The sequence below is a fragment of the Musa acuminata genome, chromosome BXJ1-6 (genome assembly GCF_036884655.1).
Source record: "Musa acuminata AAA Group cultivar baxijiao chromosome BXJ1-6, Cavendish_Baxijiao_AAA, whole genome shotgun sequence".
NCBI classification, from domain to species: Eukaryota; Viridiplantae; Streptophyta; class Magnoliopsida; order Zingiberales; family Musaceae; genus Musa; species Musa acuminata.
In genome coordinates, this window is record NC_088332.1 from 23860905 (window position 1) to 23885630 (window position 24726).

Below are 24726 nucleotides of genomic sequence, written 5' to 3' on the forward strand. Positions count from 1 at the left end.
ACGTCCTCGGCAAAGGGTGGCCCTGCATGGTTGCAAGCCGATATGCGCCGACCCTTACGATGTCAATGACCCGATAAGGTCCTTCCCAATTGGGGGCAAGCTTGACGCGCGCTCGGGTCGGGTCGCTGACCTCAGCCTTGCGTAGAACTAGGTCGCCGAATTTAATGGGTCGAGGCCATACCTTGCGGTTATAGATTCTGGCGACGACTCTTTTGTAGGAGAGATCTCTCAGGTGTGCGTCAGCACGCCGCTCTTCGTGCAGGTCGAGGCCGGCTCGCACTCCTTCTGCCGAAGTGGTTTCGTCATAGTTTTCCGTCCGAGGGGTAGGGAAAACCACTTCGAGGGGCAGGACAGCCTCGGTCCCATATGAGAGGCTGTAGGGGGACTCTCCAGTCGCGGTTTTGGGGGTGGTCTGCAGGGACCAGAAGATACTTGGGAGCTCGTCCGCCCAAGCAGATCGGGCCGCAGACACTCTCCTCCTGAGTCCGTCTAGAATAGATCGGTTGGTCACCTCGGCCAACCCGTTCGTCTAGGGGTGGGCCACTAAGCTAAACCTCAGCTGAATCCCGTAGCTCGCGCAGAATTCTCGGAACCTTGCGCTGGCGAACTGGGATCCGTTGTCCATGATGATGGTTCTGGGCAAGACGAACCGAGTCACGATGTTTTTCCAGACAAACTTCTCCACTTGTCGTTCCGCGATCGTTACTAGTGGCTCGGCCTCAGGCCACTTTGTGAAGTAGTCTACTCCCATGACGATATATCTCTGTTGCCCCGAGGCCGGTGGGAAAGGGTCGAGGAGGTCTAATCCCCATTATGCGAATGGCCACGCACAGTCAATGGGGGCGAGTGGAACCGCCGGCTACCGGGGCGTTCGGGCGTGCCTCTGGCACGGGCCGCACCGTTGTGCATTTGGGACATGGTGGGCCAGTAGTACCCTTGGCGGAGGATTTTGTAGGCCAAGGTCCGGCCATCAATATGCTCTCCGCAAATCCCTTCATGAACCTCGGCCAAGACCGTCTGAGCCTCTTCAGGCCCGAGGCACCGTAGCAGTGGGTGCGAGAAGGACCGCTTGTAGAGCCGTTCGTTCACCTCGGAGTACCATGCCTGCGTTCGGCGGACGCGTCGAGCCGAAGCCTCATTGGTGGGAAGGATCTCGTCATGCTTGAAGCGCAGCATCTCCTGCAGCCATGTGGTATAAGCGTCGACTGAAGACACAGTCGAGACCGAGATGGCGCGAAAGGGGAGCCTTTCAATCTCGGGCTAAGCTCTGGGGTCCGACTTTGAGGCCCGCTTAGCCAGCTCGTCAGCTCGCTCGTTCTGGCTTCTTAGCACCCTAGATACCGTGAAGTGAGAGAAATTGGAGGGTAGGTTTTTTACATCCGCCAGGTACTTTGCCATGGTTGGTTCCCTGGCCTCATATCCGCCGCTGAGTTGCTCGGCTACCAGTTGCGAGTCGGTGAGGACGTGGATGGCGTCCACCTGTATCTCGTGGGACAGTCTGAGCCCTGCAAGGAGTGCCTCGTATTCGGCTTCGTTATTGGTTGCTTGGAACCCAAACCCCACTCGAGGTTCGGCCGATAGCACTAGTCCCACGCCGGCCCCACTCGAGGTGGACGAACCGTCCACATGTAGGACCCATGCTTTCCCGGGCTAGCCGGGAACCTGGTCTTCAGTCTGGACGAGTTCTGAGATAAAGTCGGCCACCGACTGTGCTTTGATGGCCGTCCTTAGTGCGTAATGTATGTCGAACTCTCCAAGCTCTACCGACCACTTGAGGAGCCGACCTGCAACATCGAATTTAGATAAAACTTGTCTGAGTGGTTGGTCGGTGATTACCTTGACCGGGTGGGCTTGGAAGTAGGGACGCAGCTTCCGGGCCGCAAGTACGATCGCCAGAGCAAGCTTCTCAATTGGTGGGTATTGCTCCTCAGGCCCATTCAAGACATGGCTGATGTAGTAGATCGGTAATTGTTCACTAGAGACTGATAAGACACTAAAGTCTTATCGTAAAAAGAAGAAGAGAAGGGGAGCGGCGGCTGGGAGGCGAGCAGCGGTCGCCGCACAGTGGCTGGCAGTGGTGGTGGGTCGGTTGGAAGGTGACGACGCTCGAGGCGTGGCTGCGATCGACGAGGGGCTGCGGCAACAGAGGAAGCTCTGTTTCTGCAACCGCTGCAAGGAGGGGCTGCGGCAACCGGCGGCTACGACTGCGGTGCCGACGGTCCTTCTCGCTCGAGCGAGATGGGGACGCACGGAGAAGAGGTCGCTGGCTGGGTGATCGAGCGGCGGCGATGCGACTGGGAAAAGTGGTGGTGACACGGTTGGGAACAAGGGCAATCCGTGAGTTGCCCTGTTTCGGTCGTCACGAGGAGGGCGACAATCAGCGGCTGCGGCTGCGACCCAAGGGGAGGTGGGCGGTGGTGGAGAGGCAGCGGTGATGGCGCGGCTGGGAGCAGTGTCACCAACGATCGCCGAGGAGGAGAGGTCGAGCGGTTGCACTGCGACGCAAGGGGAGGCGGGCGGCGGCAGTAGGGCTGGGATGGACGCTGGCAGCATCGTCTCCTAGTCGGGGAACAGCGGCGGTGGTGGTTGCCGGCCGGGAAGCGGGGCGATGGTGGGCGCTGGCCGGAGAGCAGCAGTGGCGGGTGGGCTGGCCGGAAGTAGGGGACGCAGGGGTGGCTGCGGCTTCTTCTTCCTCTCGTGTTTCTTCTTTTCTTTTTTTCTTTGTTTTTGGGTTTTTTTTTTTTTTGAACGAGATGAGGTGAAGAAAGAGTTGCCTTGTAGTGGTGGTGGGGAAGAAGGGAAGTAAGGTTACGGCGGGTTGCGCCAAGGATCGTTGCTCTGATACCAAATGATAAGACCCTAAAGGTCTTATCGTAGGCTCTGATACCAAATGATAAGACCCTAAAGTCTTATCGTCGAAGAAAGGGGAGAAATGGGGATGATAATGATCGCTTCGAGGGGATTGGCCTCCTTGATCGCTTCGAGGGGATCGGCCCTCCTTGATCACTTCGAGGGGATCGACCTCCTAGGGTTTGTCAAAAGACAGAATAGTATTTTTCATAGATTACCCAAAAGAAGTAGTTACATCCCTATTTATAGAGTTCCACCTAGAGTCCATCAGGACTTGAACTCTAATAATAAATAAATATTAAATAAACCTCTACTTGACTCTAACTGAACCAAACCGACTCAATAAACAACTGGACTAAACAGACTCAATAAACATTATTCAAAAGCTTAGAAAAAGGGTCCTAACAGAGACTTCTTTGATCAGGACTGAGCTGACCGCGCGTCGGGAGGTAGCCAAGTAAATACTGAGTTTTTCCCCCAAAGAGACCAAGGCAAGGCGGGGGAGGTTGGCCAAGTGTTGTTTGATTTATCTGAAAGCTTCCTCACACTGTGCCGTCCATTAGAAGTCCTTCGGGTTCTTCAGCGCCCGGAAGAAGGGGAGGCAACGAACGCCCGATCGGGATAGAAACCGAGACAAGGCAGCGAGCCTTCCGTTCAGTCGCTGCAGGTCCTTGATTGTCCGAGGGGTTTGCATATCGATGATCGCTTGGACCTTTTATGAGTTGACGTCGATTCCTCTTTCGTGTACGATGAACCCGAGGAACTTTCCCGAGTTGACACCGAAAACACACTTTGTCGGGTTGAGTCGCAGACTGTACCTCCGTAGAGTGGCAAATGTTTCGGTCAAGTCGGTCAGGTGATATGCCGCCGCACGGCTCTTCATGATCATGTCGTCAACGTAGACCTTGACGTTCCACCCTATCTGTTGGGCAAACATCTTGTTCATGGCTCTCTGATAGGTTGTGCCCACGTTCTTTAGCCCGAATGGCATTACTTTGTAGAAATACACTCCTAGATCGGTGAGGAAAGCCGTGTGTTCTTGGTCCTCGGGCGCTATTCTGATCTGGTTGTAGCTAGAGAAGGCGTCCATGAACGAAAGGCGGGCATGCCCGGCAGTTGTGTCGACCAGTTGGTCGATCCTCCGGAGGGGATAGTAGTCCTTTGGGCATGCACGATTGAGACTAGTGTAGTCAACACACATCCTCCAGCTCCTATTATGTTTCTTCACCAGAACTACATTAGACAGCCATTGCGGGTACTTGACTTCCTCTATAAAGCCAGCTGCCAAGAGTCGCTCCACCTCTTCGCGGATGGCCTGCTGTCTGTCTGGTGCCATGCGTCGTGGTTTCTGCTTCACTGGCCGAGCATCAGGTGATATGTTCAGGTGATGTTGGGCGGTCTTTGGATCGACGCCCGTCATGTCAGATGGCGACCAAGCGAAGAAGTCGGCGTTCTCCTGTAGGAAGCCGACGAGCTCTTCCCGCTCCTGCTCGGGGAGTTTCGACCCGACTTTGATCGTCCGGTCTGGGCGGTCCTTCATCAACGGCACGTCATAAGTAGGGGTCGTCAGCTCAGGATGCCAGGTCGGCCGCTTCGTTTCCCTTGGGTCCTCCAGGAGTCGGTCAGTCTTCGCCCTTTTGTGCAGTGAAACTGCCATCAAGCAGCATTGTCTGGACTCCCGAGGGCTCCCCCAGACCTCCCCAGTTCCCACGTGGGTCGGGAACTTCACCGTCTGGTGGTAGGTGGAGACTATGGCCCTGATTTTGTTGAGGGTGGGGCGACCGAGGATGGCATTGTATGCTGTAGGGAGATCCATTACTAAGAAGGTGGACATCACCGTCTTTGTTCTGGGCGGTGCTCCTAGAGTCAGGGGCAAGGTGACGGTTCCCAACGGTGAGATCGAGTCGCCGGTGAACCTAGTGAGCGTCGAGCAGATAGGCTCCAAGGCCTCTTTGGCTAGCCCCAGTTTCTAGAAAGCGTCAAGATATAGCACATCAGCTGAGCTTCCCGTGTCGATCATGATTCTTCTTACCTAGGCGTTGGCGATTCGAGCCATTATCACGAGCGCGTCGTCGTGCTCTGGTCGCTCAGCGCCCTCGGGAGGGAACGTGACCTCAGGGTTGGGGCCGCGTCGGGTAGCGTCGTCCTTAGCTGAGCGGGCATATGCCTTCCTTCCGGACATGCTGATCCCACCAGACGCTGGGTCGCTCGTGATGACGTCGATGTGGCGCTAAACAGGACCCTCTGGATGGGACGACGATCCCCTATTCTCTTGGACGAACCGACTGAGGTGTCCTCTACGGAAGAGCTCCTCGATTTGTTGCTGCAGCTCGTGGCATTCTTCAGTATCATGCTCGCTTTGCCGGTGGAAGCGACAATACTTGGACCGGTCAGCTAGTTCCCGCGGGCTCTTCATCCGGACAGGGGCCTTGAGCAGCCCTTTTTCCCTTATTTGGAGAAATATCTTCGTTCGGGATGCACCCAAAGAGGGTATAGGAGACCTTAGCGCAGGCGGGTCAGGTCGGTCCAGCCTGCGCCTCGGCATGGCAGACTATTGTCCCCGAGCCGGCTCCGGCCTGCCCCTCTTGTGCTCTTCCCACTTCCCGGCCATCCAGGCCTCGGCCGCGATGAACTGGTTCGCGCGTTGGAGCATTTCGGGCACCGCGGTGGGGGGTCGCTCCACGAGGGACCAGAAGAACCTGGAAGGATGCAAGCCTATCATAAACGCCTGCATCAATAGAGAAGTATGAGCGTCCGGTAATCCTCGGATCTGCGTTGCAAAACGATTCATAAAATGGGAGAGGGGCTCATTCTCCCTCTGGTTGAGTCCGAGGAGAAGCCTCACGGAAGGCTTCGGCCGTGCATAGGCCACGAAGTGGAGCTCGAAGTCCTTGACGAGCTGGTCGTAGGAAGCGATCGTTCTGGTCTTCAAGCCGCTGTACCACGCGGGCTGGCCCTCTCAAGGTGGTGGGAAACACTCTGCACATTAGAGCATCAGAGGTCCCGTATAGCGCCATCTGGGCGCGAAAAGCGACTACATGGTCCGCTGGGTAGGTGGAGCCGTCGTAAGCGTCGACGGAGGGGAGTCGAAAGTTCGGGGGGACTATCTGGTCCTATATCTCGGGCATAAACGGAGATCCCTGGTGTGCGTCCTCCCCGAACTCTCCTTTTGACCTACGGACCTCCTTCTGCACCTCCTCAAGTCGCTGATTGACAAAGCGCAACTAGGCTCGCAGGGAATCCATAGAATCCGAAGATAACGCCTCAGGTTCCGGGTGGCCTCTTGGGTTGGCCGCCACCCAACCCCCGGGTGGGGGTGACGGGACCCGAGGCTAAGTCGGGAGCTCCCGAGGCGGTGTGCGAGCCTGAATGGGTGGCTCTTGTTGTCGCAGTGGACGGGAAACAAGGGGAATAATGGACTGCACCATACCGGTCAGAGTTCGAACTTGATGGGTGAGGTCATGGAAGGCCTCGGATAACACGGGCGATGGGTCGGCGGGGGCGCCGTCGGGCGGCGATAGGCCCGGGTTGTTGATTATCCGCCAATAGCATTTTGAGGTCGTGGCGGGGTGTTCGCCATGAAGATCTCCGTGCGGGGGATGTTCCCTTGAAGCTTCAATCGGATGTGACCCCTCAGCCGTAGGTTTGTCCGAGCCAATCGGGTGATCCCTCGACATCCCGGCCCTCCTTCTAGCGCCAAAATGTTAGTATAAACAACTTTAAGCCGTGGACTCGGGGCTGACGTGGCTTGGTTCAGGTCCGGTTGATGGGGGATCTTCTGGGGACGTTTCTCGAGACTGTTGAGGTGGCCGATTACGGTGGTCCGATTGAGACGGGGTCACCGTTTCCTCCGGGAAGGAACTCCTCGCTTGAGCATTTAGTGGGAGACCTCCACCTTCGCATCTGCACAAAGGTCGGGTCGGAGGGATCGGCACCCTGACCCGACCTTTGTGCAGGTGCGAAGGCGGAGGTCTCCCACTAAACGCCCAAGCGAGGAGTTTCTTCCCGGAGGAAACAACGACCCCGTCCCAATCGGACCACCGTAATCGGCCACCTCAGCAGTCTCGAGAAATATCTCAGAAAGATCCCCCATCAACCGAACCCGAACTAAGCCGCATCCGCCCCGAGACCAGGACTTAAAGTTGTTTACACTAACATAGTCCAACATTAAATCACTCGATGACCCAAAAGCCACCGAGCGGGAAAATAGTAGATTAGCTGCTATCTAAGGGTTAAAAGAGTAAAGTTGTAGCATTATTTAAGAATTTTTCAAAGTAACAACGTTTTGTGAGAAATTTTAATAAATATAAATTTTTTGAGAATTTGTCAAATTAAAAAAAGGGAAAAAGCTTTCTTTTTAAGAAAATATATCACGGGTAAGACCTTTATTAATACACTACACTTTTAACCATTAAAAGATGTACTTCATATGAATACTGAGCTGAAATATATATAGTATATTAAACAGCTGAACGTACCTAATGTTATCAAATTTTATCTCCTATTATCTGATTGATTAAACTTTAAATACGCATAATTTCACTCCCGTTTTTATTGATGAAATTCTAATTATTTAATTCGCAAAGAAGTGGTTTATTATTAGCTTTATTATTAATCTGGTCAACGCGTCAAATATGGTGGAAGGGTCAAACTTAGCCTATTTAATAATAGAATTATTAACTGGAGCTCAATCTCCAATTAAGAGAGCCGCCACGGAAGACCCTCGCATCCGACCGACGTCGGTCGCTCGAACACGACATGACATGGCCGACCCACAAGTCAGGTCAGATCAGATCAAGATCGCGTCGTTGAGGGGAGTCTTTTAATCATACGGTATGTATCTCTATAATTCCAATTCCACGCCAAGGGGCTCCGTCCTTGTCGCCGACGAAGCGGGAGGCAGCAGCGCTGGGGCTCGTGGAATCCCAACGACGGGGAAGAAGCCGGAAGGCAGGCGTGCCTGCTAGTCGGAGCGTAGACACGGCGAGGAATTCAAAGGCCGAGGGAGGATCGGCAGCGATCTTCCGGTGGTTCCTACTGTGAGTCTTCTTTCTCCTCTCGATTCTTTCTTTCTCTCTTGGTTCTTCTTCTTCCGCAATGAAATAAATGAAGATACCACGTGATCCTTGTTTCTTTCTTTCCTCCTTTCTCGTGTATAAAAGAAATCTCATGTTGTCGGCTGCGGAAACCAACCCGGATCGGATGATTTATGATCCGATCTTGACTCAAGCCTGAAGGATGTAAGATCTATCGACCATTGTCGAAAATATGCACGAACACGGAGCTGTTCAAAGTAGGCTGCTGATGAGAATTCCATGCGTCTCATGAAGGAAATTTAACAAACGTTGATAACATCTAACGCATGGGTGATGTAGTAAACACATAACACAAATGACAAGTTATTGGATATCTGATAGAAGAGATCTATGAAATAATGATTTCATTTGTGAAGAATACCCTCTCTAGGATATCCTTGTTAAAATTCCACTGATCGAGGTGATATTCTTTTATACCTCCTGTGTATTTCTTGTACATCTAAAATGTTTCGGTCCATGCTTCATGGATTTATTCTGTGTAATGATTCCATAATTTTTCTTGTTCACCTTTAGATAGCTGTTTGTATTTTCAAAGATTTGATTCTCAATCAAGAAATCTCCTGAAGATTTTTTGATGATTATTGGTTGATAGATAGAAGATAATGGTTATAGGGAAGTTGAGTTAATGAAGTATAATCAATCATGCAAGTGTGACATGCACAATATTGGGATATTTAGAATAATAGAATAGAGATAAAAATATATTTAATAAATGATGTAAGAGGAGGTCCATTCCAACCTATCGTCGAGGTTATCAGTAATTAAGATTGCAAATAATACCTTTTTGTGGTGGATATTGATGTCAATATTTCATTGAAAAAGCAAAAGTATGACATGATTGAAAACTTTGTATTACTCCTATTTCCTTCATTTCCATGACAACTATTGTTCATGTCAAGGGAGATATGATTCGGTGCACACTTGCTAAACATTTGGTCTTTGGTTGCCTATCTAGTTATTACTTTTATGGACATCGAACAGCTGTTGTTTCAAAGGAAGTGACCTTCTGAAATGAAGTTCCACCAGAAATGGCCAATAAGGAAGCATGTAATTAATTAATTTATAATAGTCCAACTTAATTAACTATAACTCGATTCAAGTACACCTAATCAATATGTCAGAATCAAGTTTAATAAAATATTGAATATAACTAAAATAATAATTCAATTTCATTAAACAAACCCAGAGTCCCTTGACATCACTCCTGCTAAATAAATAATAGAACTCTTTGGAATGTGAGTTTGTGAAAGGTGGCTTCCTGGATATAAAAAAAAAGTGTGGCAGGTAACCACATTGAGTGACAGGAGCAGAAGAAAGGGAAAAGACAAAAAAAGAAAAATAAAGAATAAAGAATAATAACTGCTAACTAGAAAAAATGGGTAATAGAGACACTTGGGCATTTGCTAAAGTGAACTGACGAGGTTAGGTGAGACTAGAGTGCATCGAGAGGCCCTAGGCGAGACACGGCACCCCCTAGGTGAATGCCTTAGTTGAGGCATCGGCAGCCAGGCCCCTGCCTAAACCTCAATTGAACTTTCAACAGGGCAAGCTTTATTTTCCTTCCCCACTCTTGCAACCATCCTCTCTCTTTGTCTATCAGTTTCATATGTATGAGTAGGTTTCTATTCCTAATTCTGTTGATGTGCTACAGGTGTTGCTAAACTGTCAATCAGATAGTTGATCATGGAGAATGGTGAAATTGAGAGTGCAGATGAGGAAATTACTTCACGTAGTGGACGGCAGTACAGACCGGTGGTTTCCCATGATCCACCTGTTGTCCAAATGACTTCCATGGATTCTGGTCCTCTTACAGAGATACAACTAAAGTGATTTCCTTATTTGAACTTTTTAGTAATTATTCATGCAACTTTTATCTTGTAGGAATTACTTTGCAAGATATTTTGTTTCAGTTGGTTATGTTTTATTCTCATTTTTATCCAGAGTATACTTGATCTGCAAACTTAACCTTTCTTTTTTTTTTTTAAAGAAATTTTAGCTTAAAGTGTTCTATTTTATCAGTTCTTACCTACTTATGATTAAAGCACAATCAATTGCATGTTATTATGGGAGCAGCAAGATTTATGGTCATTTTGATGCAATAGGATAAGCGCAATGCATGTCAGCTGCAACTATCTTCATTAACTGAAACCTCGTAACAATTTTATACTAAGAAAATTTTAATGATAATGCTACATATATAATGTTCCTGGAGATGATTATCTTCAGTCTGTCACGATGGGAGTGCATATATGGATCCATTAATTATTAGTTTATCAACAGCATACTCTAGATTGCTCAAAAGTGCTTGATGAACTGGCTTCCCCTATTGATCAAATTCTTCTGCAGTTTCACTTCTCAAGGTTCTTGAAAACTAATTCTCTTTTTGGCAAGGCACAAAAAGGATGACAGTAGAATTAATCCATGTTTTTCAGATATTATGTTTTGTGCTGGTTATGCTTTAGCTCTGCACCTTAATAGATAATTTATTTGTTGCAATAGATTAGTCTCTTGAGACAAGCTTAGTTGAGCCTAACTCAAATGATCGGAGTAAATTCTCATATACATTTTAACAGTGATTTAGTTTCATTTTTGTTAACGCATAAGATATCAATTTGTCAAATTTTTAGCTGAATCTGAGCTGCTGACTCTCTGGGTTCTGCCCATACTATCAACATCTGCAGGCTGCATTTATGCTCGAAGATGAATATGATCAGTAAGGTCAAGACTAGGTTGGCATCCAATTAGAACAGAATTCTTTATTTTTCGTGAAACCTCAATATAAAGCTCCATTAGGCTTAGCTTATAACTTGTATAGTGATATGTGACTGGCCTTCTTAATCTCCTGTTTCTACGAATTAAGTGAATGCAATTGAGATCTTTTCAGAAGTAATAGGGTACGTTTTTGATGAGTTCATGGTTATTTGTGCGTTATGTGTATCTCTCTGAAGTTTATATTCCTTGTCTCAAGTTAGTTATTAGCAAGGTTCATCATACCGTGACATACTGCTCGGTATGGGCGGTACATACCGGTCCGATAGGGGACCGGTACATCGGTACGCCTTCATGTACTATGTGTTGGTATGCTTGATATTACTCGGTACAACTCGTTATGTACCATACTGGCAGCTGGTCTGTACATTGGTACAGATCGGTAAGGTAAACCATGGTAATTAGTATTGCTTGTCTTAGATCTTGCTTTGGTCAAACACAGTCTTTTCGCTTACTATTTTAGACATATTAGCCTTAAATTTTGTGTTGTGGATATTCTAGAGAATATATATTCTACAATATTTTTGTTTTTTGTATTCTCTAATATATTTTGTTCTTTTATTGTTTATTTTTCTACAACTACTTTTTTGTTACAATATTTTGCCTGTGGATTGCTAACAAAGTAATAAATTTTATTCATATTTATTTTAGGAATATTAGGATGTCATCACAATCAGAGAATGGTCCCAATGCAACGGAGGGACCTTCCCATGGTCATGATGGATCCAACAACTCCCAGAGGGAATCAAAGTTGGAACTATTTGGTTTTGATTCTCTTGTGAACAAATTGGGACTCAAAAGGTACGTGATACTGTCGCCATCTTTCTTTCTTTAATAATTGCATTCAATTTTTTTTTCTCCGGCTGATGTAAGCATTCATGCTCATAAAAAGTTCGTAACAATAGTTGCATGTTTGGTATTTTGGTTTGAATTAAGGTTTAAATTTTTGGTTGGATCTGCACGTATCAGTATTTTACCAAAAAAGACCCAAAAGATATTAAGAAATAGTTCAAATCTGGTATATGGATGGTATTCCATGATACTGGTGTACCACTACCCTGTTTGACTAGTATAATATCATTGGTATAATGTGCAATTTTACACCTTGGGTTAGTCATTAGGTATATGGATATTTGTTTTCTTTAATTTTTTAATTGATTAAGTCATTACAGTATGACAGGGGAACAAATTCCAACACCGTCAAGTCCCAGAGATGGTGAGGATGTATCCATTACTCTTGGGGGCCCAAAGGTACATTTGCTACCTTTTGCTTACAGCTACTTTGTATTTGCTTTTGTTTGTTGAAAAAGTTTGTAGGTTTTCTTGCACAAGTTATATTATATTTTTCTAAATTCGCGCATGAAATATATCACCTGTTGGTGGATTTACTGACTGATTGGGAAGGAGGTTTCCTAACCTTATATAGTTTATCTCTTTCTGTTTGTTTTGTGAACCAGAGGTTGGAAAACTTTTTATATATTTTTTTATCCTCTTTTCTTTTGTTTCTCTTTCTTTCTACTAATTTCATGATCTTAATGAAATAAGATTGTCTCTTTGCTCCTTTGCCTAAAAGGACCTAATTTGATGATGATCATTATCTTGCTTCCAATCTTGAGATGGAAAAAGAATAAACTTTTATTGCAAGGCTGATTTTAAAAGAGGCTAACTGCTTTCTGTTTCTCCTTTTTTTGCTCACTGCTCCCTGTTTATCTTTTCTCCTATCTTTTGTCATATTTTATTCTCTGTTTTTCGTCTTATTCTTTTTGTCATGGTAAGTTAATTACCCAAGAATGTTGCCTGTTCAGAAGGCATTGAATGTCCTTGCTAGATAGACTAGAACAGTTTCACAGTGCATTTGTTGGTTACTTTGGATGCTTTTATGTGCCCTACCCTCACTTAAAAGTTGATCTAGACTTGTGCTCCACATTATTCAATTTGTATTAACAAAGCACATAATTCATGAGGAGAATGGTAGAGCAAGGATTGAAATACCGTACCGTACCAGTGTTTCGAGGTTGGCTCGGTACGGTACCGTGTATCGAGCGGTACATCTAATTTAGGTGTAAAACCCTCTGAAAATACCTGAAAATAAAAACAAAGTTATGATAGGATTTTTAAGTTAGAAATAAATATAGTAATAGTATAAGTTTAGCAAAATCAATGTAAATTAGGTAAGAATAATATCACATATCTTTTTCGGACAGTCCATTACGGATTGCCTTTATGTAAATATTGAAATATCTACAGAAAAATCATTTGAATTGTTAGACTATTTTATTACAATATAAACTCTAAAATTTAAATGAATTAAATAATCACATATGTAGATATACCTGATTGCTGATTCTACCACCAAAACGAACGACGGGCCTCCACGGGTGGTGGATCGGGGTCCTCGATCCTATACATCTGTATATCAATATGATATGCTTGTTGGACCCAATCATGAAATTGATCCCATGACATAGTGTATTGATATACCGTATGCTATTGATGCATCAATGCGGTGTTGATCGTTGGCTAATCGTCATAAATCACATTTGTCCGAGGCAGCTCTCGAGGCATATATTGGTGAATGTCAGAGCTTCTACTTTCGCTATTGATCTGCTGCTATGTATCATACTGTTGCTCAGAGAAGGATGACCAACTATCACCATACTACTTTTACCCGTATGATTCTCCATAATACGATGAGTGTGAATACGATGAGTTTCTTTCTGTGTCTACATCATGTAGGCTCTGTCACATTTGCTCAAATTCTTCCACTGCCTTCCCCTTCCACGCATAAACTTGACCAGTACCTTGTCGGGTTCCATGATCTGAATCTTGGGTGGCATGTGTAAAATATTGTTCCTCGGTCCATGCACCACCCTCAAGTTGTGTAGACGAGACCAACGACTGCCCGACATCACCGCCATCATCCGTCGAGGCATTGTTGTCCGTGCTGCTATCATGTCTCTGGACCGAGCGAGTTGCTGAATGTGATTGTGAAGGTGTCTCGTCACCCGACTCGATTCTTTCCAACGATACAACTGATGTTACTGCCTTCCCCTTTGCCTTTGCACGTTGGGCGGACGATTGTGATCGTTGGGTGTCTGTAGTTCCTCGAGCAGTTTGACTCGATGTTGTTTGACTCCTACCACGTTGTGATCGAGGGGGATTTCCCACCTGTTGGGGTTGTGCTTCTTTTTCTTCTATTGCCTCGGTGATAAAATGTGAAGGACGCTGAGGATCTCCCACCTCATCAAGTAGAGGATCCTTTTGGTTCTCTACTGCTTCAACCCAATGTAACATCGGCTCTGAATCTTCATTGTAGAATTAGAGGTCAATGGGATCAATATATGGTTCCTCTATCTCCTTATCTAGCTCAGCATGTCGCATGCTATAATGGACATATACTAGTTTCTCTAATCGTCTGTAGGAGAGTTTGTTGTGGACCTTCATGTGAATCAATACAAACGTTGACCAATTACGTCCACAACCACTAGATGTTGTCGTTTGTGAAAATACATGAACGACAACCTTCCTTAAATGTGGTACATCCCCTCCAAATTGTAGCCACCACTCGACTGCAAAAAAATATAAATAAGATTTTATTAGTATAACAAATAATTAACATTAAATATAATTGATAATCAATATGTGTAACTTTTCCTCACCAAGATCTATAGTGTAACGACACGATACAGCTACAACGTCGGAGAATGAACCAACTGTTTCTCGAAATAATCGACCCTCCATAGGAGCATCGACTGCATCAGTAGTGTTTGGCAAGAGCTGATATATAACATTTCGTAGTGTCGTTAGTAAATTATTTTGTATTCCGAGAGTATATCGATATTGAATTGTCGGGTTTAGATAATACGCTACAAGATATAATTTTGTTAGTATAATTTTTTATTATTTAAAAAATAATAAATTAAATTATTATGAATATGAATTTACCTGCATTATGGATATCTTGATCCATATGAACTTCGATTCGACGATCAATGATCTGTACGTATTGGTCGGCCTTAAAATCATCTTTGAATGCTTTCCTGACCTCCTCTCTTGCTGAAATCAACATATATTTAAGATACGGCATCTGTGGACACTTGTCCATATCGACCTTACAAAGGACAATATAAAGTGGTTCCATACCTTTTATGATTTCTACTGTAGTCTCCTAAAATCGAGAGGAAAGAATGGACTTTTCTATCTTCTTTCTATCGCTCAATCTCGAATATCTAGAATCAGACCACTCTTATGAGGTGACCATTGCCTTCAAGCTATGCTTTTTTTGTTGTAATGACTTTAATGCAATAAAATTGGTAGCAAATCGAGTAATTCCAGGTCGGAGTATCTCACCGTTTACATACTTTTGCATTAAAGCGTGGATTAAATGATGATTATATATAAACTTTGTAATTGATTGTGCTCGAGCTACACAATTCTTGATTGCATCTAGCTCACCAATATCCTTCAGCATTAGATCTATGTAATGAGCTACACATGGAGTCTAAAATAAAGTTTTTTTTTCCATCAATTACAAACCGGCCTTCTTGAAATTCACTATATTATCGGTTATTATTATTTGGACAACATACTGAGGTCCAATCTCCTCTACTAAAGTGTCCATCAAGCTCTCAATGTAGTTTGCATCTTGGATCTTTTCAGAAGCATTAACGAACTTATAAAGCACCACTTTTCTGTTGCAATAAACAAGAAAGTTGATGATACTCATTCTTGTTGGTCCTGTCCAACTGTTACACATTAGTGTCACCCCATATTCGTCCCATTGCCTCTTGAAGGATTTGATCCAATCCTTTAGTTCTGCCACCTCCTCATCTAAGTACACGCCGTAAATCTCTTTTGATGTTGGAGGTTGGATCCCCGTGCCAGACTTTTGAATAGAAGAGACCATGCTCTGATAATATGGACTTTGGGTTGTGTTGACTGGAATCCTATGGAAGTTGAACCATTTTGAGATTGCCTTTCTAATATCCCTTTTTTTTTTTTTTGTATGCATCGTCAATCCGTGTCTGTTTTGCTGTTTGTGGGGGATAAGCTTGTGGATCAATATCAACAATATCTGGTGCGGACCTCCTGCCAAGACCTCTCATAAAACCACGGAGTCCACCATACCTCATGTTACTAGTTCGGCCTAACTGAGAAGGAGCAGTTGGCTGCCTCATGTTGGCCAACCTTTGGATTCCACTACCACTGCCATGCTCCAATTGTGAGTCAGGTCGTCGATGTCTCATTGCTTCATCGACCGTATACTGATGCTCCAATGATTCACGAATCCCAGTTGTGAGATCCGGGTCGACTTGATCGCCGCAACTCTCATATTGATCATAAACTAGTTCCTGTGTAGCCTTATAATATTCTTCTTCAACTTTTGCTTTCTTTTTTAATGTATCTTCCTTTGCTTATTGTAACTTGCTTTGAAATAATTTACGGATCTCCGTCGGAATGTTCTTGCATTTTGCAACATCAGGATACCCGCCAACCAAATGCATTTTCACCTAAGTTATTCCTCCACCCTTGTCAATGTAGTCACAATAAATACATTGTCAATGATGACAGTTCCCATCTATCTTCAGGCATGAACCCATGCATCATCATGTGGCGGTTCCTTTGGTGTCATGATCTTACCAAATTTAAATCAAATAAACTATAAAATATAAACATATTGAATTGATCAAATATCGATAAAAAATCACTAATCGCAGTATTAAATAATTTTATTAAAACATAACTAATCATATTTTATCATCATAAATATGTTACATACATAAAAGAAGCATTAAATACATAATTTTGATCTGGTTCAAATTATGATAAAATCATCATTAGATACATTAATCATCTAATTAACATAGTTAATTACTCATTAATTACTTCTCTTTCAATATTATAAAAATGTCAAACACCCTAATTGGTATTAAAGACATTAAGTTGATATAAAATTGATCAAATTTTGATTAAATCATTATTAAGATGACTAATCGCAGCATTAACTAACTTTAATAAAACCTAATTAAACTTATTTTACCATCATATATATGTCAAACACATAAAAAAAGTATTAAATATATAATTTTGATCCAATATAGTTCAAATTATGATGAAATCATCGTTAGATACACTAATTACATGATTAACATAGTTAATTTCTCACTAATTACTTCTCTTTCAACACTATAAACATGGCAAACACCCTAATAGGTATTAAACACATTGAATTGATATAAAATCGGATAAATTTCGATTTAATCATCATTAAAATCATTAATCGCAGCATTCAATAACTTTAATAAAATCTAATTAAACTTATTTTACTATCATAAATATTTTTCAATATTTAATATACATTAAATATAAATATTTGACCTATTAAGTATCTAATTTTGAATTAATCAATATTAAACACACTAATCATAATATTAAAGCTCTTAATTACTTTTTAATTAAAGAGAGAGAATGCATACCTCTTGATTAGAAAGTTCTTCCTCTTAGTCTTTCCAAATTAACCTTCATTCAATTCAATCATTGTTTTGTAGAGTTTAGGAGAGCACAAATGTGAGAAAAAAAGAGTTTGAGATAGTTTAAAAGAGTATAAGAATGTAATGGAGTGAAATAGAGGAGAATAAGGCATACTATGAGAAAGGGCTCCAACGGTCAATTTGACCGTTGGAGCACTATAGCACTGTTATCGAGCAGTAATGGCCGATTTCGACCGTTACCGAGCTGTGTCGGGCGGTAACGGTTGATTTCGACCGTTACCAAGCTGTGCCAGGCGGTAACGATCGAAATTTCGATCGTTACCGCCCAATATTATCCCGTATCGTCCGATACGGGACGCTTTTAAACATTCCACCCGATAGTGGGCGGTCTGCGTACAGGTATGTCGTCGGATCGGTATGTATCGCCCGTACTGGACGGTACCATTAGAAATTGCATACCTTGGTAGAGCATGATTACAACAGATTAGCTTATGCAATTTACATCAAGGTATGCAATTTCGAATAGTACCACCCGATACGGGTGGTACGTATCGGTTCGATGGTATACCGGTACACGGACCGTCCGCTACCGGACGGAACATGCTACAGTGCTCCAGTAAGAGGAAGAAATATTTAAAACCGCTCGGTAACAATGATACAGTGCTCTAACGGTCAAATTGACCGTTGGAGCCCTTTCTCATAGTATTTAAACCCTTCTTCTTCCCTATTTCACTTCATTACATTCTCATACTCTCTTAAACTATTTCAAACTCTTTTTTTCTCATATTTGTGCTCTCCTAAACTCTACAAAACAACGATTTGTGAATTGAATCGAGGCTAATTTGGGAAGATTAAAAGGAAGAACTTTCTAATCAATAGGTATGTTTACATAAGGACAATTCATAATGGACTGAAATACGAACCTTGCACAAAATATTCTTTAAAGCCCGAAAAAGATATGTGATACTATTCTTACTTAATTTACATTGATTTTGTTAAACTTATGCTATTACTATATTTATTTCTAACTTAAAAATTCTATCCTAACTTTTTTTTTTTTTTTTTTCAGGTATTTTCGGAGAGTTTTTACACCTAAATTAGGTGTGCCGCTCAGTACGCCCTGGCGTACTGCTCGGTACATGGTACCGTACCGTACCGAGCCAACCTCGAAACACCGGTACGGTACGGTATTGCATACCTTGATTTACATAATGAAAGAACATTATGGATCAGAAGCTAGTAAATTGCATCCAGACAAAAATTGAGAACATTATTCATTATTGTATAATAGATATGGAAGCTGCAAGAGGTACAAACAGCTGTAAGAAAACAAAATTGTTTTTATCATTAACATAGTGTAATGACAAAACATGATTGATTCAGATCTAAGAACAATGCTAGGAGCTTTGCAGGAAATGGTTACAAGTTCTGCATAATGAAATGGTAACTGGAGGATTTTGACCAATACAATAAAGCAAACTTCTTTCTCTTGTATCTAGGTTCTCACGGTAATAGTCTTTCTACATGTATGGATAAGGTTGCCTATATTGACAGACCCATCCTATACCTGGTGGGATCCTCGTGCACCATTTTTTTACCATGGCCTTACTTCATTGCAAATATGTTTTTAGGTTTTGGTCTTTGTTTGGTCTTTGAACAAGCAATATCTAAATTGAAATTTGTGTGTTGTCATTTCACCTGGTACATACTGGTCTGACTGGGTATTGGTATGATGGTGTTAATTTTAGCCAAATTATGACATTATATAATCTTTGGGTATATTTCAACACCATAACAACCATCACATGCTGGTCCGACCACATTCCAGCATTGTATTGGTACCAATATTTAATTTTCTGGTCACAAATAGTCTAATGAAAGTAGAGCAGGATGAACTAGAAAAGCATTGCAAGCCTGGAGAAATTTCTACTCACGCACAAAGCATGTTCAGGTTGATGTGTGGTGAATAGGAAGGACACATGAGTAAGCACCATATTAAGAGGTGTAGGTTTTAGTTTATTCAAAGACCAATAAATGAAGGAAGCAATCAATGATGGTTATGACTAATTGGCCATGTAACATGGAAGTTCTGAGGTTTCTTGCTTAAGGAGCTTTTAGGGTTTCCAATAATTATGGAAGAGGAGGAAAAGGTTAAAGGTAACCTGGGTTAAATGTTGTGAGGAAGTATCTATTATTTGCAGCAACATCATTAGAAGCCTATCAAAGGAATGATTGACAAATATGATCCATTAACCAGTTTAAGTTAATTACTTTTCATTCAATGTCCATGTTAATATTTCAACAGCTACGAAGCCTTCTTTTTTTTTTTCAATTTTACATGAAATAAAAGTTCTGCTGTTAGATATTACACAATGCTGGATGTCTAAATGTGAACTAGATTCATTAAGTTAATGTATTGTGTTTTTTAGTTTCTGTTTACTGCTAACTAAGCATTATACTATGCAATATGCACTAGCATGCTTATGCATGCTGGATACTTTTTTGACAAGGTATGGATACACTAATACATTAGAATTGAGATAGTAGAATTTGGTATGGAGAAAAAATTTAGAAACCAGTTCAATGTCAGGAGGTATCCTGACCTATACTGCTAGGTATATAAAAAGGTGAATATACAAGACTCCTACTATTGAATAAAATAATTAAGAAAATAAGTAAATGGTATATATCCATTTGTGAACACATTTATTACAGTATTGGTACTTGATTGGATCATATATACCAATCTGTATATGCTGGCCCAGTTTGTACTTAAAAGTTAAAACCTTGGAATGAAGAAGGCCATAGTATTTTTTAACTATGTATGTAGCCAAGCTCGATACTTATTTATAGTGTCAAAGCATATTGTTCTAATCAATAAGTAATTAACTAGCTTTCAGAACCTATTCATCATAAAAGAAATTGTTGGAATGTGTTCAATTGTCAAATTACGCATTTACTAAAGTTTTTTAATGATGTGCTGCTCCGTTGCGTCTCACTATGGGAATGTACATGTGCTCACTATGTATGCCATCTATAAGTAACGTAGTGTCCTTCATTTGGATCCATAGGTTGCATGGAAGTATTTATCTTTTGTGTGCAAACCTAACCAGTCTGTTAATTGTGTTTTTTTTTTTTCACTACTCAATTTCTCCGTCATATGAAGTATATTTGCTGATAAATGGATTGATACTGTCGTAATAAACAATTGTGTACTTAACCATGGTATGCAGAACCGAATGGTACCGCCCGGTATGGGTGGTACCTACCGGTCCGATAGCATACTGGAACGCGGACCGCCCGGTACCGGACGGAACGTGCTACAGTGCTACAGTAAAGAAGAAAATATATAAAATTGTTCAGTACACCCTGGTGTACCGCTCGGTACGCACTGGTATACTGCTCGGTATGCTGGTACCGTACCATACCGAGCCAACCTCGAAACACCGGTATGGTACGGTATTGCATACCTTGTACTTAACTATATGAAGTCTCCTATTAGTAGCTTGTCCTTGTCCTTTTGCCCTTCTATTGTTATGTTTCTGCAGTACAATAATCTTTTTGTGCCAAATCTTAAGATGATTACTGTAGTTGCACATAACTTCAAATATATTTATGTTTAGCATATTAGTTGGACTTAATTCTGTTCTGCAGGTTGCTGGCCCCAAGTTGGGGACTATGATGGGTGTGTTTATACCTTGTTTGCAGAACATCTTGGGAATCATATACTATATCCGTTTTTCCTGGTGAAGTGCATTATACTTTCACTTCCCTGTCGAATGTTGATTTTAGCATGAACGCTGTAGGTTTTTTTTTTTATGAAGCTTCTCGTAAGTAAATGATCACAACATTGACATTAAGGGTTCTTCTAGAATATAACTTGTCAATTTAAGTATTGGAGTGATTTTATCTTGCTAATTTGATGATTATTTCCTTATACTGGTCTCCCCTTTGGCTAAGATACAATTGTGATGGAGAGACTTGAGGCAACAATGATAAGATGATCTCAAAAATTTCCTATCTTTATGATACAATGATGAAGTGTAGCGGACACTCATATTTTACCTCTTGTGTTGATTTACTTGGTTTTTTAACAAATAGTGGGCAAAATGAACTTCACTGAGCATAGGCACAACTCACAAGTAAAGAGTATTTTTTATTAGAGCAATAATATTACATGTTATTGAAACCAAGACCAATTATTATCCATTGCAGTTGAAAAGAAATGGCTACCATACATGACAAAATCTGTTGTTATTAAGTATGAAGTGCAATCATTGTGCTGAGGCTACTTGATGAAGCCTCTTTACCTGTTACACAATATACTATTTAAATTTTGATAAATTTCATTTTGTGGTGTCTTGGTGGGAATACCTTGTTTTCTGTTTCCATTTGTTAAGATGTTACTTATGACTTCATCAATTTTCTGATACATTACATATATGATGCTCAGATTTGGCATCTATGCCCTTGAAATCAATGTTGATGTAACATGCTACTGGTGCTGGTATGCTCTTTGACTCAGATTTGACTGGAAACAATTGAACTGAGACTCAGCTGGGAATTGACCCAACTTGGCCAAAAATCAGCTAGAGTTATCAAACTTAAGTCAATATCAGCAGATTCTTGCTGATCCTTTGTCAGCAAAGAATGGAAATTGGTGGATGAGTAGGAGGAGATGGTTGACCCTCCTTTGCTGCTGCCATAGTTTCTCTGCAGTTATTACCATTGATGTTCTCATAGCCAACATGCTACTGTACACTGTTGAATGCACGTGTGCACTCACAAAAAGCAAGAGAGAGAGAGAGAGAGAGAGAGAGAGAGAGAGGTGATGTCACAGATGATGGAACTTAAGATTCAGTAACATCTAATCTATTCCAAGGCCTTATAGAAAATCAGCCTACAGCATCTTGGCCATCCATTGATCAAAGGAGGAAAATAAAGATAGGATAAAAAGAAGAAGAAAAATAAGAATAGAAGAGAGAAAAAAGAAAAGGAAGGAAAGAAAAGTTATGTTTAGTTATGTTTTTGTTAACTTTAGATCATTTTAATATTATAATTGAAATATGTTATATAATATTTTAATATTTTTTGATTTGGTCTCTTATCCCTATATCTTATTTTAAATTGATTCTTTTTCTACTGTATCCCTCTATCCTTAGTTAATAGGATGACCATGTCAGATGCTATGATCATTTCCGTACATGACGCTGTATCCAAGTTTGAGCAACATAGCATCATATCATTGTCTGCAGTTAGTATTAAGTCCCCTTTCTGTAAATCTCATCAAATAATGGAGATTTTGTTTTTTAACACCTTATTCTTTTCTCAATTTGAATTACTGAGTGTAATTCGTAGGCCTTAACCCTTTAAATGCATAGGCAGGAGGCCGGGGCATCATTGTCTGCAGTTAGTATTAAGTCCCCTTTCTGTAAATCTCATCAAATAATGGAGACTTTGTTTGTTAGCACCTTATTCTCTTCTCAGTTTGAATTACTGAGTGTAATTCGTAGGCCTTAACCCTTTAAATGCATAGGCAGGAGGCCAGGGTGCACATGATAATGCATAAAAAATTTCCTTGAGAATTATATAGATTTGGTATAGAAAAGGTTAGTGCACTGCATGAGTGTCCTGCCAATGGTATGCAGGTGGGTGCACAGAAACATTGCCATAAAAGATACATAAAGTTCTATATGGATGGGCTGCCTAGAGCATGAGGCTTGTGCCATTGTTGGTTTGAGGAGGATCACTATATGTAGCGTTACCTTGCAAGCAGTAAGGTTCTTTTCGTGATTCAAGTTTTGGTCACCTGGGTTGCAAAAGGAGGAGCAACTTTACTGTGGCTTAAAGGCTAAAAATAATGTCAATACTTCTGATAATCTGTAAGTTACTAAAACATACAGTTTATCATGTGAAGTCGTCTTGCATGAAGTATTTTGTATAGGTCATGTGAGTATTCTTATCATAGTCCTAGGTTTGTGAGAGCAATTAAAGTACTAACATAAATTTGAGTAGAACCAATCAGAAATGGAATTAATAATTCTATTAATTCATACGTTATGTTTTGAAAGCATGTGTAATTGAGCAAAGAATACGTTCATTACCATGATAGTATTTTTTGGATGAAATTATATTACTCTTTACTTATGTAATAATTATGGTAAAGGGGAAAAGGTGGACTTTAAGGATTTAGGTGGCCACTCAAACCCCATCTAGCTGCTTGTCGGATCACCTGACCTGATGCCTAGATGGTGTTCGCTAAAATGTAGGCATTGACTTCCTACCTGAATAGGCTGCCTCCTGTGACAATGTGAAGTTGTGCCCTTTGAGCATTGAGCTCAGTTTTGAGTGGATTATTATTCATTTTTCCTTACTTCCATGCCAATGATTTTAATATACACCTCTGACTAAACATATTATGTTGTTGACTATATATCTGTTATCACTATCATAAATTTTTAAGTAATATTGATTATAAGTTGATAATTAGCATAATTCTAGCATTCAGTTTTAACATTTTCATTCTCTTCATTTGCATTTGAACTTAGTAAGCTGACAATATTTGGTTATTGTTTCTGTAGGATTGTGGGTATGGCTGGCATTGGTGAGGCATTTTTACTGGTTGCATTCTGCGGATGTTGCACTTTTTTAACGGGTATATCATTAAGTGCAATTGCAACAAATGGGGCAATGAAGGTAAACTTTATCTTCATTGTTTATGAATTTTGTTGGTTGAGAAATGTTTATTTGTCTTGTTTTAAAGATCTGTGGTTCTTTAGTTTCGGATTTAGGTTTATTACATATTGCTGTGGCTTGGAGAGTTTGTAGACCTGGTATTATCTGGAATGGGCATTTTCCATGATGCATGAAAGTAACAGTTGGGAAAATTCTAATAATATAGCTAAACCTCTTTTTTGGGTGCATAGAGATTCTTCTTGTCTGGTTATAACAAATTGTACACCAAGTTGAACAACTTTTGACAGTTAATCAAGGTTGGGAACTGTCAAATTAATCTGGTCTTGATAACTTGCCGAATCATGAATACCAACTTAAACATCTAACAGAATATGCTATTCCTTAGATAATCAGTTGCATCTTCTTTATGGGCTTATTTTTTTGTAATTTATAGTATCTGCTGATCAAAATTATCCTTGTTACCTTTCTAGCATATCAATTTTGGATTAGATTTTCTTCTCATTTACTATGATCATTCAGGGTGGTGGCCCATATTATCTAATCGGTCGGGCTCTGGGTCCAGAAGTTGGAGTGAGTATTGGATTATGCTTCTTCCTTGGTAACGCAGTTGCTGGTGCTATGTAAGTCTGCCTTGGGTTAACTTCTTATATTTCTGTATTTCTGTCTTCTGTTTTGCACTTTCAGATCTGTCTGCCCAATCATGTCTTAGATGACAACATCTGAGTGACTTGTGCCCCTTTTTGCAAGAATTGATGCTTTAGTTCAAATGGGTATCAACATGTTGCAAATAAGACTATTTATGGTGGAAAGCTTGTCATTTGATT

General features: G+C 41.7%; 1 protein-coding gene across 5 annotated transcripts in view; it reads left to right on the forward strand.

The window, feature by feature from the left end:
- Positions 1-7678: 7678 nt before the first annotated feature.
- LOC135676639 (cation-chloride cotransporter 1-like) overlaps positions 7679-24726 on the forward strand; it is a 28382-nt gene continuing 11334 nt past the window's right edge. Inside the window, exons 1-7 of one of the 5 annotated variants that reach the window (XM_065188039.1) lie at positions 7679-7889; positions 9598-9772; positions 11367-11516; positions 11888-11966; positions 20861-20952; positions 23788-23902; positions 24422-24522. In XM_065188039.1, the coding sequence (XP_065044111.1) occupies positions 9630-9772; positions 11367-11516; positions 11888-11966; positions 20861-20952; positions 23788-23902; positions 24422-24522 (680 nt within the window). In that variant the 5' untranslated portion in view covers positions 7679-7889; positions 9598-9629. Of the gene's footprint in view, positions 7890-9597; positions 9773-11366; positions 11517-11887; positions 11967-20860; positions 20953-23787; positions 23903-24421; positions 24523-24726 lie in introns of those variants that run through there. The other 4 variants (XM_065188038.1, XM_065188042.1, XM_065188043.1 and 1 more) reach the window with 4 other exon arrangements.